Here is a 16,045-nt window from a genome sequence, read left to right on the forward strand (position 1 = left end):
GCCGTGTAATGCCAATAGTGCAAAACCCCCCGCCAGCCAGCCACTTGTTCCAGTGTGGTTGTTCTTGTTGTAGCAAAAACGCAAGATCCCACTCGCCGCGTTTTGCACCAAGAACGCCAACTCTGGAAGAATGTCTGTCGCCAGTTTCCACACGATTTGCTCGAGGCACGCCAACCGTACGAAAGGTGACATCTTGATCCCTTGGGCGACCAGCTCAAGTCTCCCCCGTGGAGTAACTGCAACACACATACACTCGCCAAACACACACACACAGAATGCCTTCAAAACTGGTAATTTATGACAATTTTAATTTATGGTGTAAACAGAAACATGCAAACCCAGGCACCCAGGCAGCAAACACGCACAACTGATACCGCTGCTCTTACAGGGGAAGAGCTTGTTGCCGAAAAGCTTGTTGCAATTTTTGAGCGTCACGTCATGATGAGAGTCACGGAAAAACCACGGGGGAAATTGAATAAATTTCTTCGCGTTACGGCGGGTTAATTCGATTAGGTTCATGAATATTTAGCGATACCCGATCACACCGTATCACACTGCGCGAGGCGCCTGGCGAGCGTTTGCCATATTTTTCTATAAAAAAAAACTTTCTGCCCGATATTATCACTCTCTGATCGGCGAGTGTGAGGGGAAAGGGACGATTTTTTCCCTTAAAATGAGCAAAGAAAAAGTGTAGTCAGTATCTTTCCCCTCCCCCCGATTGAAGCTCCTCCAATCTGAACGTGCACTCTTGCTAGTAAAATACAATTTGAATAAATTTAAATTGAACACTCTTCGGTGTATCAAGTTAATCCGAGTAGGTGTGTAGGGAAAGGTGTCATTGGCGTAGACCATTTGACTGTGGGTGTGTATATTATTTAGCGCTAAAATGCTCTCTCTTTCTCTCTTTCCCTAGACAGATAGAGCGAACCACATATGGGTGGTGGGGAATTATTTTCCTTTTTTTTAATTAAATTTAACGTCCCATGCTACCTCTCCATTTATAAGGCTATTACGGCATTCCTTAAGTCTCCCAATGGCTTATATAATTGCTTTTTGATAAGGGGGGAATGGGGCACGCAGAAATAAAGGCAACAAGACCCGCCTCTGCCTCTTCCATCTCATTGAAATTAGCTTGCAATGGAATGTGAAAACCTCGACGTTCTCTCATTATGAAATATTTATCGAACATTATTGTCGAGGTTCCGTTTCCGATCCTCCTACTCTACCCGGCTTGTCCCGCAAACGGGCACGTCTATTTAATATTCCGCGTCTGTACGACAACATAGCAAAAAACAGGGACAATGGAAACGAACTGAAAAAAATAGAGGAAAAATACTCTCATCTCGATAAGGATTTGCCGTCCTACAGGCAGGACAAATTTGAACGCCAACAGAACGCCAGACTAGGAAAAATCCAATTCATAGTAACGATCTAAAAGCTTCCCCCCTCCAGTGGTTGGATTCCGTCGAGTGTAGTCTCCAGGCTGGTCAACCAAAAACCAACCGTGTGTAAAATATTTAAAACTCAATATTGAGCGATTATAAATTTTGCCACCAACACAACAAAAAATACACGAGCCGCCGAGCAAATGACTACGGAATTGAACGGTTTACGAAATCGGCTTCATCTCCCATTTGGGTAACAATGTGCAACAATGTGTCCGTCCGTACGTCCGTCCGTCCGGGGGTCGTCTCTTTAGCGATACTTCGATACGATAACAGTGCCCAAAATGGTAGACGAAAACCAATAACAACAACCAGCGGAAGTCAGTAGCAACAACGAACCAAAAAAAGAATGTCGGGAAAATGACTTCTCTGTGCCTAAACTCTAACTCCTCCAGAACATGGCATTGTCGTTGGAGTGCGTTCCCTCGGCAATCGAACGACTGGCTTCTTGCTATCAGAAACAACACAAAAAAGTGCACCGTTTTGAAAAGCATTCAGACTCGGTACGGCAAAATACCTTTTGTTGTTCGGTTGCTTTTGGCGGCTTCTCTCTGGTTTGGCTAGAAATATTGAGCACAAACCGTGTCATTTAAGGCCCTGCCAGCCGGATTGAATCCTATTCGCGGGAGGCTGATTGCGCGTCCGTTGGTTGGTTGGTAATAGTAAAAATTCCGCGCTTCGCAATCCCACTCGGATATCGTTATATCGGTTTTGCACGCTCAGGGCTTTCTCATCAATAAACGTTGCGACTACCATCAGACTTTTCCAACAACTGTTTTCTGCCCGCTTCGAGGGGAGAGGCCATTGTTTGGTAAAACTATACCAGCGCAATAGGGTAGGCATGCAGGATTAGTAGTAGTAGAGGCAAACAGGGCGAACATACAAACACACCTATTACCTGGTGGTGAAGCGGATGTGCACATGGTAGGGTATTTCTGGTATGAGCAGAACCATCGGCAACAACAAAAAAAAGTACGCCTACCACTTCACTGCACCAGCACCAGTGTTCCGTTGAACAAAAGACACTCCAAGGTCTGCCGACTTCTGGTCGCTATATTTAGCAAAGAGTTGAGTGCAACAACAGAAAAATGAAAAAAAAAACACTCCTGCATGAAGAACATTGTGAGGTCCGTGATATGTCTGCACGTACAGCGGCACAAGTGCACAAGTGATAAGGGTTGTCGTTTTTGTGTGTGTGTGTTCTTGTTCGCAAAACTTGCCATTTTAAGCCCTTCATCGCTCCATCCTGCATGTGTTTTGTCTTTCAAAGTTATTGATTTGCTAAATGAAGCACACATTTGCGTCATAAGAAAATGGCTCTGCAGCTGTGCAGTTACGTTTAGGGGTATTTGTAGGATATTAGGGGCTTTACCATTTGACAGAAAGTTACAGACGTTTGATATCAAGATCAGCTTGTAAGGCAAAATTTATGGACGTCCTTAAAGATGTTGCATTTGCTCTGTTGAGAATGACCTAGAACTGCAGAAACGCAACGATGTAAATCCATGGAGCTGAGGCTAAGGCATAAGCTGAAGACAACTTAATGCAAATGACACAGACCTCTTCATCAAAGGTAAGTAACTTCTGAGCTCTTTGCCACTAAAACGACTTGTTTCATTAATGCAAGGGATACTTCAATAGAATAAACTAGAAAAGAATTTGACAGATTCGTCATATCATAATCATCTATACCTTTAAGTTTTATGAAATACGTATAGATATTCTACCATTTGGTTCCAAAAGCCATGTCAACATATAGTTCTGATTTAATTTCGAATGTGCTTCTGAGACTAAAAATGATATCCTTGGCTCTATAGAACCTTAATCTGGAAATTCTTTTGCTAAGAGTTGAGTTTAACTTTTCATATTTAAAAAAATAGACACTGAACTGAATGCAACTGATGTTAACTTCAATGTAATGTATAGAAAAAACAAACATTACCAAATGCTTAGAGAAGTAATATATACCTATACTCAACTATTCAAACTATCTGAAATCGCCATCTTCGGGAAGAAAACACCTTTATTTCACGATTTTAGGAAAGATGTTCTACGATTATTCTATACACTGACCATGAAAATTCCAAATTGTTGAACATTGAAATGAACATTGAATGAAGTATTTATGCGAGATAAAGCGAGATATGCGATTATGTGAGATAACAAGGCTCCAGATCCCTATCAGTTTTCGGTTATCAGAATCCACCGTTTGACCTTTATTTACAAAACTTTCTAATTGAAATGCAAATCCAACATGGAATCAAAGCACATTATCAACGATGCAACGCATCACCATCTACGGCTTTATTGAATTTTGCATTGCTTCTTAAAATGCTAATCGAAAAAAGCAGATTAAAAAACCGCAAAACCTAAGCCTGGTAGAGCTTATAACCTCATAAAGTGCATCTTTTTGTAGCGACAAAAGTGACCCTCACCTCTCCCTTTTGTTTCTGTTCTCTCTTACATATTATAACATCCGCACTGATACAATGAATATTGATTTTTACGATTATTAGTTGAGCTGGCCACTTTTGCGAGCATAACTGGGAGTGTGGGCACAAAATTATCCCATACCTGTGTCTAATGAGTTTCGCTGTCGAGTTTTTCGCGAGCGTCAAAATGGAAGAATACAAAACTTTTTCGCTAATTTCAGTAGAATGTAGCAAAGAAGTACGTACGAAGTACGAAGTCGCCCAGGGTTCAGGTGTTTATAGAGTGCTGTTGCACGATGGAATCGAGTCTGTCGGAAGCGATTAACAACAGTGGGCCAGGTACATCCTGGCAGCTCCACGCGCTGTCACAAGACCTTCTGCACAAACCGCGTGTTCAGGAAGCAGGAAAGAAACGGGCGCTAAATCTACCTTGACATTCAATTATGCTTTAATTTCTTCAACCGCGATGAGCGAACGGAAGAAGGTAAAGTTGCGTTTAATCTGGACGGGACGTTCACAGATGGGTATACATTGTAAGCCGTGGCGTTATTGCTCGTTCATTGCTTTCGAAACAATTTAAGCCACTCGAGCGATTATGTGTCGACTTGTCAAACAGTGTTTTTTCAGCGTAAAGCTGTAATATGACACTGAAATGAGTAAATTGACAGTAAGGATTGAAAAAGTGTCATAAATTTAAGGCAATAGTTAAGCTGGAAAAATGTACAGCAAATCTTGTACTTTAAAGACTTTTAAAGAATTCCCTACAAAGAATTCATTACAATAAAACTAATCCTCGACTCTTCTTTTCAATCTCTCCCCACTTGCATACATTTCGTATCACTTGCCGTTTAATAATTCATCAACCCATCGCACCGTTCGCACCGGCAACAATCGACATTCCAACACCCCCGGCAGAACCAGGCTTACCTAGCAGCATCAGGTTCATAATTTATTTACAATCACCTTCATCCATTTCGTATTGCATCCTTGCTCACCGCAGGAGGGAGGAGCGTTGGTTTCGCTTCACGCTCCAAGATGAATCCCGGCAATGGTCGAAACGCAGCTAGAAACGCACTTGAATCCCCAGCTTCGCTCTCCATTGCTCCAGGTGTATTCCAGTCCATATGCTTACACCCTCACGGACGGACACACACACTCACCAAGCATTCAACGTAAAACGGGCGGCACATAACAATAACAAACAGCCTCGAATGCTCCCCAGACTTGGGAAAGTAATTTATTTGCGTTTTAATTAAATTCTAATTCAATTAAATTATGGTAGTTCAATTTTTTGTCCATTTAAAAAGTAATTATTTGCACCACGGGGCGATTTTGCAGTGCACAGTCTTCGGTGCTCAAAAGAGATAGCGAGAGAGTACGTTGCTTGATGATCATCGCATGCTCTTGTAGTACGCCAGGCATCGGTAAAAGTAGTAATCAGGGCGTGCAGACTTCTTCAAAGTGCGACCAACGGTAAAATGTGGAGTGTTGTTGATTAAATGGTGTGTCTTTTCCAAGTGGTTGTTCACCTTCCCACCCAACGAACACGGGTTGCATGATTTGATTTTCCACAAGAATGCTGCTGCTAAACGTTATCAGTTAAGGGGTTGTTTCAATTGGTTTAGAGAGCGCGTTTTTCCAGTGTTTTGCATGCGACGGAAGGAATTGTTAGTTTACCCCATAACTACTGTATTAATGTTAGTAATCTGATAGTAGCATGATGATGGGGCATATTAAGAGTTTGTTTGAGTTTGAGTTCTGGAAAATGATGATCTCCATAACACAACTGATGACAAATAGCTCAGTAAAGTCTAGATCATACGGATAAAAACCTAGGATTCTTAAGTGCGCAGTTCTCACTTTAGTCATATTAAATCAATTGCCACACATTAAAAACACATAAAATTTTACTGATAAAATCTCCAAATATCACAGTTTCGTTTAAAACAGATGAGTTGAGGTTAACAATTGAACCATACACTTCAAAGATTAACAAAACTTGATGGCCAACAATCTGACTTCACGAAAAAGTGTGCAAAAGTAAGAGATAGGCATCAACATGAAAGGATCATACAATTCCAAGAAAATGTCAACATTAAATATCATTCCAATTTTCCTTTGCAATATCCAAAAAGTTCTATTTTAATATGAATAATAGGGAAAATGATAAAGACAATCCAGAATGCTCCTTTTCTAAAATGATGGAAGTTTTCCAAAATTCAATAAATCATGCATAGCCTGGAATTAAGAGTGAGGCTAATGATCAGTTGTATCAAGTGTGTAGTGTATTAATCTTGGATCAAGCCTACAATCAATAGACGAAATGTGCCAATGTCCTAATATTGAGACACTTCTTGCTTCATAATTTAGTGCCTAAGAAGTAAACAATTGCAGTTTTCAATGCACATGACACATAGGATAATATTTGAACTACTTTTAGATCTCCATGAGTCCCTTTAAGTATTTAAAACATTCAACGTGTACTTACGTGTTCTGATTGCGGACTTGGGGAGGCCCAATTGGTTGGTATATGCTGTACGAGGCAGGGATCAAAACTGGACGGTCGTTTCTTTACAAAGTCAATCGGTAAGCTGTAGTCATCACAGACGGATATCTGAAAGTACAAAAACAAAGCAACAAACTGGTAAGTGGTTAAGCTTCAACAACGTAAACACTAAACTACCATCTCCAGCACTACACAGAACTCTTGCAAAATGTTTTATAGACTCCCTCTCCAAACTGGTCCATCCAAAGCCAGGCATCCTTGCCACCACCACAAGTGCCTTTCCCTCCAGCAGCTGGGTTACTTTGTATATGCATCTTTTGAAGTACCAAGCAAACGATTTCCATTTCCCGGTTACAACAATTTCCATATTGTAACCGTTGTCGGTGGAAATTCCACGGCTTTAGCACATACTCTTACTCCTCGCTCCTGCTCCGGAGATATGACGCACCACGCTATGACGCCCTCCCCTCTTTTTTAAGTTTGTCACACCCCGGTTTTGGAATTTCGTATATTTCGGACCTCCTTCAGATGTGCATAAATTTTGCGAATTCTATTGTTTTCGTTACATAATTCATATCCGTACCAGCAGCACACGACAGCTACCTTGGCGCTTAAATCCGTGGGGCCCCGGCCCGGTCGGGACAGATTTCCGATACGCCTTCCGAAGCGTTTGCCGTTGATTGGGAAAGTGGCGAATGGAGGGATTCCTTCGTTCAACGTTTATGTTAAATTCAATTTTGCTCCGTGACCACACATTGTGGGTGGGATCGAGTGTGTTCACCTTCCCAAGCCGTTTGTCCTTGTTGAAAAACCCATCTAAACGTAAACGAGCCGGGAACCCCTGTTTGTTCTAGCGAACGTAGGTGGTAATGATACGACGATTAATACCCCACGCACACACACACATGCGGACTGTTGTGCGTTCCCTTCGAGTTTCGACGACGACGTATCGACAAGTGTTTGCGTCGGTGCGTTTTGTTTAAATATACACACACACCCACCGCTACACGCATGCACATGCACATCCACTTCAAAATCAACCCTTTATTTATGGACTTGGGCAGGGCTAGGGATAATGCCTCTCAGCCCCAACGACACGGGAATGTGGTCAAAAATGTGGTCGTAAACGTTTAATTATTTGCAATATTTTTCCGAGAACTTCAGGACATGCCTATCGTTTTATGTACTATTTCATGTGTTGTATTAATTGAAACATTATTTACTGCTGTTTGAGTATATTAAACACCTTATACATTGCATTAATTCTTGTATATCATTTTGATTAAATAATAAAAAATATTAATATATTCCATACTAGAGCGCATAGTGCAGAAGCACACTCTTTGGGGAGCAAAAATCAAACCCTATTCCTCGTTTTACACTCGGCACACACTGAACCGTAGCCGGAAGTGACTGCTGGTGCCGGCCAGCAACCAGCAGCGACTGGAATGCACGAACACACACACACACACACGCTCAGTCCAGCAGCAACCCTTTTTCCTCCCCATCCCATCAATGCATATTATTCATATTCATGATTTACGGTCGCATTAACCTTAAATACGTACAACGGCGTTGAGCACGGGGTTCAGCTCGTTGCCGTGTCCGTTCACCGCTGTGGGGGTGGAAGAACCCATCCCAATGAAGTGAAATTTATTAAGCCGTAATCATTGCAAACAATGCACACCAACCACACCAGCTACCCCCTTTTTGTGTGGGATGCTTCCAGGGATGACTCGGAATAGTGAAAAGCCGAACGAGGAATGATCATCAGCGACCTACGTATCATAATGTTTGGTTTTCATTTCCGTTCATGCCCTGTTTTTTCGACAGACTGGGAGGATTTCTTGTGGGTTTCCGAGGGAGAGGGCGGGGGAGGGAGGTAGTGACAGAACAGGCAGAATAGTCCACGTGCGTTGTTTTTCTTCTATGAGGGGAAATGACTCCCTCCCGCCGAAAAAAAAACAAGCAAACAAACACGAACCGGCCTGGTCATTTGTTAAAGGGGGTAGCTTATTGAAAGAATAATTCATTCCAAATGATTTCGTATCAATTTCAATTACGCTCTGTATTTGTTGCTTTTGATGATGGCTGCATTTTATGACCCGCGCGTGCGATAAATTACGACGATGCGATAATTATCGTCAAAAAAAAGGCCGCAAACGCAAGCAAACGAGCCTTTTCATTTTTTGGTGGAGCCTATTTTTAATGGTTTTGGCTGTCATTTTCGGTGGGACATTAGGTGATTGAAGCATCAGCCATCAGGCAGGCTGAAACCGATTCTACGCCAAACTTAATTAAGCTCAAAAGTCACATAACGTATATGAGGATTATAATGTAAGTGTTATAAGAGGGATTGTTTAAATGTTATTCAGTCCCATAAATTAACAATTCCGATGGATAATTCACTTTAATCTGAGAGTAAATATTGAAACATTTATTTTCATCCAACGCCACTAAAACAGCAAAATTGTGCAATAATCATTGCATTATGATTTTATAACTAAATGAGTGTCTGATCATTACAGACAAATGTTCGTCAACGTGACTTCATTTTGAGCTTCTTAAACTTTATTTGTTAATGTAATTAACAATTTCGACACATTTTACTAAAGCTTCTTCATCAGAAGGGTAATAGAAAATGGAGTTTGAAGTCAAATTTTGAAGAAATTTGATTTGTTAAGGATGTACTATGCTTGAATTATACACGGTTTACAAAGTCACATTCGATTGTGCACATAATTATTCATCCCATCCAAGATGTTTTTCAACAGCTTTTAAATGGTGTATTTGCTTCGAAATGAAATTTCAGTTTCAACACATGATTTTCAACACATAACAAAGAACTGTCAAACTCAATCGAGCTCGAATCGTGTTGAAAATCATACTGAAGAAATTATAAATTAGTATGATGGGAATGAAATGACAGAGTGCTGTGGAATAATATTTTGCACGCGGTGCATAACAATGTTTACATTCGAAACTCACTTGGAAAACCCTGTAGTTATGGCGTTAAAACCGATACATTCTCATATCTGTGTTACAAATATTTATTATTATAGCAACAAAATAAAGAACTCTTTGTTGCCATTTCAACTGAAACAATCCAATTCTGGATATACGGAACAGCTAATGCATCAAAAGGAAAGGGTCGTGCCAATTTGTCCCATCTAAATGTGTGCTACAAACAAAACAAAGCAACACATAAAGCAAAACAAACCCTTGAGAAATGTAACATTTGTCTCGGAAGCAGTTTGTGTGATTTATTCCAACCTTCCAGCCTGATGTGGAGCTGATCTATGAAGCCACCAGCTTCGTACAATCACAATACAATCAGCTCCCAGTGCGCGCCTTTTTGCACATTAAATTTTCATACCTAACACTGATAAATTGTATCTTTTTTGTTGTTGTGGATGGGGTGTGTAGCATAGATATGCAAAAGGTAGTGGAAAAGAAATGTTTCAAATAAAAATATTCACACCTTTACACGACGAATAACAGGTCCCACCGAACGAGCGGACATAGATTTCACTTACCGCCAAAGGCAACTCCCGAATCACATCACACCCTTTCCTCCTGACGCTAGAACGAAGCAAGTAAGCAAGCTAAAAAAACGAACAAAATCCAATCCAACAGGCAGGCAGACAGGCACACACGCCAGGGTGGGGTGCAAATTCAATAGGCACAGGTACCACACAATTTGTTTCGCCACCCCTTTCACCAGTGCGCATAAATTCGACAAATTACGGTAGCCTAAATGGGGATGGCGTGAGGTGCACGCGTGGGCAAATGTTGAGCGAAGGGAGGCAAAAATCCACCCGACGTGTACCGTCTTCGCTAAAGATTTTGGCGAAAAATTTGGTTCCCCACACACACACGAGACGCGCGCGTCTTCTTCTCGAAACATTCGGACAGATTTGCTCCAAAAAGCCGTCGAAGGAAGAAGCAAATCAAATCAATTTCCGGCTATAAATCAAAGGTACGGATGGCATGGCGGGAGATGATTCCAATATCTTCTATTTTTTCTGGGGCCTTTTCTAGGTCCTCAGAAGTGCTAGCCAGCGCTGTCGTCTCGTACGCTGCTCGCTGTGATCGGCTTAATGGCCATAGTTGTCGTTTGGCGCGGATCTACACATCCCTCAAGGGGAAACGGTGAGTCGGTACTACACGCGACCCTGGAAAGACACTTTCTATTTCATTCTATACCCCCTTCACGTACAGGCGCTGGAGAACCTTGTAACAATCACAATCCGTTGTGACGGTAAAAGACAGAAGGTTCGCTAGGATACGATTCCACGACTCTGTACTCTGACTCTGGCAGGAAATTGCTCGTTTCATCAGCACACAGCAGGGAGAAAGGATTCTCTGTATCCGTTGCTGGCCCGGAAGCGTTGATCTTCTACCACCACCGTGGTGCACAGAGCGCCCTCTCTAGATCAAGCAAGAAGCGGTGAAGATTTATGGCATCTCATTTGAATGGTAGTGAAAATGCTCCCGATCACAAGTATTTGCTACAGATTCGCCCCCATAAAGCATCCTTCAGCACGTTGGAGATACCGTCACTATCGCCTCGATGTCCGTCCCAATGCAGACATGTGAGGGGGTATGTAAATAGGGGTTTTATTTATTGAACACACTATTTACATTTTATATTTATAACATCTAATATGCATGGCTTTCTCTTCGCGTGAATGTTGCATGTACGGCCCCTTGCATGTAACATTACAAATTGTTCGCATTCTTCCGTCCTTCGAAACATAAAAGAAGGAAACCAGATGGAGCTTATTCACACTATTCTACCGAGCGAAGCATGAAGGCGACTGCAAAGAGGTGGTGACGGATTGCACACAATGTATCCTCCGACCACATGTATTCAGTCGTTTTTTTTATTCCTGGTAAAGGTGTACACTGATTAGATTTCCCAACGCCATTCCCTAAATAGAAGTGCCGAAAGGCACTACAATCACTGCTCCTTGTGCTTTCCCGCCGTCAAACTACTCTCGTGTATATGCCACCGCAAGCAACAAATGGGTGCCATTTCCTTGGAACCACGCGCCACTCCCACACCAGGGTGGGCTACACTAACGGCCACTCATCGATCTACTTGTTCGCGGGAATTGCAATATACGTTTTCCCGAAATTGATTCCATTTACACGGGTTTTGGGAAGCGTTATTACGCACCATTTGTAACTGTGCGTGAGTGTGAGAAGCTGTCAGTAGCAAACGACCGCTGCTTGCAGACAATGTACAACCGTTCTCGCATTAGCTGTACTGTAATCAGTGCGCAAGCGACGAACAAAGCACTGCGAAACGGTGGTTCAACTTTAATTACCATCTGGCCGTCGAAATCTGGCAGTCAAAATTTGCATTTTACACCCAATCAGTGGGCAACATGTTGCTCGCAATATGCAACATTCAATTACTTATCCATTAGTAGAAATAATGGAAAGGAAAGAATAAAAAAAACCCTGCCAGATATAGCGAGCGCCAGTACCACATGATCCCAAGAGTACCGCGAGATTAATAGTGGGATATAAAATTTAATTCACTTCCCTTCCCAATAGAGAGGTAAAGGTTGTTATCCTCATCCTGACGGCTTCGAATTTCGTACTATTTCATCTGAAAATCCGGATGCTGTGCTGCCGGTGTAAGGTGTAAAACAGCAATAACTACACACGCTTGCTACATCCCCTGGGCCGACAGTAAAAATTCATTAAAATAGACTTTTATAGACGATCAATTTAACGCACTGACAGTCATTAACATATTTGTCCCAACGATAACGGGGCGGCCCACCTGCGGTCATCTCCGGCGTCCAAGAGCGTCGTGCTAAGCGCACGTTACCAGACACTTGTTCTCTCTCTCCCGCTCTATGCAAGCTCCCAGAATCCCCCGAGTTGGAGCTCATCCACTGTGTGGTAATGGCGTTTTGCGGTGAGTTTTATTTCTTACAAGTTGGTTGGTGCGTGCGTGAGAGAGGGTTCGAATGGGTTAACTTTTATTGTCCACCGACAGGTAGTCGCACCGACGTGGACGTGCGCGCGGAACCTCCGGGAGTCTCCGGGACCCGGGACAAATGGTTATTTTATCGTGGGAATGTCGGTGTATGTGCTGCTGCTTCTATCAATAGCACGGTGCACGGTGACCGTTGTCGTTACCAGCCCGAGGTGTCTGTGGAACGTGTGCCTGAATGTCATCAACACTCCTCCCCCCGCTATTGGGTGATTATTGTTTGACGCTGTAAACATTGCTTTGTTGCACCGTGTCCGTGTCGAACACGTATGTTTGGTAGTGGGCAAGTCGTGGTTGCAAGTAATTGTGGCGCTTGTTATATAAAATGTGAATAATGGCATCTCAATAACACTGGTTATTGGAACAAAAGAAAGTGGTAGAGATGTACAGAGTGGGTGTTGTGGACATGTGTATATTGATGGGGTAGCCATTGTAACTAGGCGAGGTTACAGAGTGGATTAACCTTGTTGTGGATTTCAAGAAAAACACAATCAGTTTTAAATTCAGAGTAACTGGAGCTCCTTTAATCTCCAGTCGTTATATTACAGCTTAGAAAATCTAGGAAACCTACCTTATTTGGACCAAAACATCGATACAAAATGCTTAATTTCTTGAAATAGATCAAACAAGGTGTCCTCAGACACTTCATGCTTAGAGAGAATGAAGTAAAGCAAGGAATTGATTTAGTCTAAGCCCCAAGAAAATCCTAGCATCATAATCGAAAAGACCCTAGCTATGGAGGAGTTTCGCTCCAATTGCAAACTCTAACACTTCCAACTCCGACAAGTCCAAATATTATGAAATTGTGAGCTAATTTCGACCAATTTTAGAACTGAATAAGAGTTATCTTTATTCAGATGTATTTAAGTTGTAACACCAAGAAGATGAACCTTTAAATTATGACTTATTCTTCGTTCAAAATAGCTAAGATTTTTGGATTCTACAAACAGTCTTGAATAGCGTTATTATATGTCAACGATCTGTATCAATTTTCATCTAGTTTCTACTAACTAGACATAAGATCACAGTTTGAACATTAAAAATATGTTAATAATTTAGCTAAATCCAATGCGTTTTTAATAAGGACGATGCTTAAAAACCTATTGAAATTCGTATTTTGCTCTCAATTTCAAATTAGCTTCTCACAACTTACATATTCTTCTCAAATTTGAATCTGTCCCTAGAATCGAGTCACTCTTTTTCTGCACTTATAAATCATTCTGAAATAGGATAGGGAATCGATCCTTGATATTATATTCTTCAGATATTCAATGTTCCTCATTGCAATCCGGAAACCATTTGGCGGCACACCTTTAATAAATTTCACAAAAATCGAATTTGCCTGAATTCACCGTTTACCCGATAAAGAAACTGCAGACATTTCACGTGCTTCGTACGCTTCAGCAAACCCCGTCACGTAACGACGGTAAATCCTGGCGTCGAAACGAAGTCGTGATTTCTGCAAACATGATCTTCCTGTTTGTACGGGCGGTTTCTTTTTTTGCGTGTTCTGTTTCGATTTATCACATTTTCTTTTTTTCAATACCGTTACATCCTTACAACACTCACCGAGAAATAATTTCTTGCTCTAAATGCTACACAAAAGCCGTAGCAACTAGACTAGACAACCACCGGGTGTTGCCACATTCCACTTTCTTCAAGGCTGTTCCTGCGCGCACACCACATCTGGTTGGTGCAAAGTTGCCGAATAAAAAATGTATACATTGCTTATGACACCGGGAGCCGGGAGCGTGTAAGAAGCGTGTTTTGTGCGCACGCCAAAATCAATGTGTTGAAAAATGGCGCATCATTATTCTCGCACACAAACAACAATCGTTGTCACGGGCAGAGTGGCACAACGATCATAATTTCCTCACTCCTTGGGCGGTCCTGGCTACCTGGTTGTCACGGGCGTAATAAAGAACAGGAACCGTTTTCCCACCTTCACCCTCTGGGTGGTGTTTTTGTTCCCATTTCCTCGCCCCTCCCCAGCCGCAAAAGAAACCAGATAAATCTCCGACGCCCTTCACGCGGTTGTTCTGCAAGTTATTGCTCTTATTATTACATAAATTGCTTCTTCACTTTGCCCAACCGAGCGAATAAAAGGAGGCCGATGGGAAAACGGTTTTTGAAATCACTCAACTTTTCACCACACCCACAACACCACACCGGTGTTTCGAGGAGGAAGTCAACCGTCGTGAGTGCTTTGCTGTGGAAGCAGCCCCGCCCCCGCAACCACTGACCGAAAGCGATAAATTATGCTTAATGTATCTCACTCTCTCTATCTCTCCATCCGGAAAAGCCACAGAAAACTCCAAATCCACAAGCAAGCCAAATAAAAGGCAGAGGCGCGTTTTTTCCGGTTACATCCAACTGCTCCAGTTGTTCTAGACGCGCACTAGTTGTTGCTGAAGATACGGGTGATAATAAAGGGGAAAGAAAAACTTTCGTACGCAAATATGCGCACCAAACCACAAAAGCAGACACCGTGACGCCATTCTTATCACCTCGATTATCGCCAACAACGCAGGCGGCGGCAGTGTTTTTATCAACGGCCGAGCCTAACCAATAAGTATGGTAAATCTTTTCCTGCTTCTATTTACATAAATCCTTGCCGCACCCTTCTAACTGGCGCAGAGACACTTTCCTGCATGCTGGACTGCTGGTCTGCTGGCAAAAGATATTGTCTCCCCAAACTACCACCTCCATCCACCAGTGCTTAGAACGCAGAAGGAGAGAAAGGCAGACCAAATCGAATCAACATAAACACTGGCCCCGGCAAAAAAAGGATTTACTGTCCAATCTCCCAGCGGGTTAGCAGAAGTTGGGAGTGGGGACCGTTTTGCGGGAGAGAAAGAATGATTCAATAATAATCATAATTTTCTTTGTCATCAGGGCTCGCTTGCTCTGTTTTTGGCTCTGTAGCCATTCTGTAGCCACACGTATAGCTCTGGACACCGTTCCTGAGATATTTAACTTTCGTCCAACAATGTGCCAGAGAAAGAATACCACACAGAGATATGACTAGGCCAGGGAGATAACTTCAAGGACGTCTTGAAGCAAATATTGGAGCAGAACGTCCGTTGGCTCTGGTCCAAACGAGTGACTGGTACCTACAAAACACCCACTCGCCCCAAACTACATCTCATTTCCGGCCAACTACAGTCGTAACTATTTATTGAAGTCGCTTAACAGCTTTGGACGGCTCGCACCAGCATCGCCACTGTCATGCCATTGGCAGCATCGCAAGCATATTCACACATTTTTTTGGTTATGACAGTTCGTTCCAAGATGATATTCCCCTGCATCTTGAAACACGTATGGTTTTCCTTCATCAGTTTCTTCTCCACATATGCGAAATCTCCCCGGGTAGAGTTTTTCCGTTGATCCTTAAACGGTCCTCAAGTTGTTGTCGGAACGGAAATAAGGCAAGAGACTCCCCGCTGGCGCTCCGTTGACGATGGATCCTAACAACGATGTCCACACATCCGTTGCGTTATGAGCGTATTGCGGATCAAACGCAACGCCAGCTAAACATGGCTGACGAGACAAGAGGAAAAACCTCCTGAAGAAAAAATGGAATGTTTCATGAGCCTATCATGTACCGAAATATTTCCCCCCACCTCACGGGGTTTGTACGTATGATAGT

At 42.5% G+C, this 16,045-nt stretch overlaps 1 protein-coding gene across 1 annotated transcript in view; it reads right to left on the bottom strand.

Annotated features, from left to right (window-relative positions):
• LOC1271063 (uncharacterized) overlaps positions 1 to 16,045 on the bottom strand; it is a 116,479-nt gene that overhangs the window by 16,911 nt on the left and 83,523 nt on the right. The window contains exon 4 of the mRNA XM_061661862.1: positions 6,366 to 6,491. Coding sequence (XP_061517846.1) covers positions 6,366 to 6,491 — 126 coding nt within the window. The remainder of the gene's footprint in view (positions 1 to 6,365; positions 6,492 to 16,045) is intronic.

The sequence above is a fragment of the Anopheles gambiae genome, chromosome 3 (assembly GCF_943734735.2).
Source record: "Anopheles gambiae chromosome 3, idAnoGambNW_F1_1, whole genome shotgun sequence".
NCBI lineage: Eukaryota > Metazoa > Arthropoda > Insecta > Diptera > Culicidae > Anopheles > Anopheles gambiae.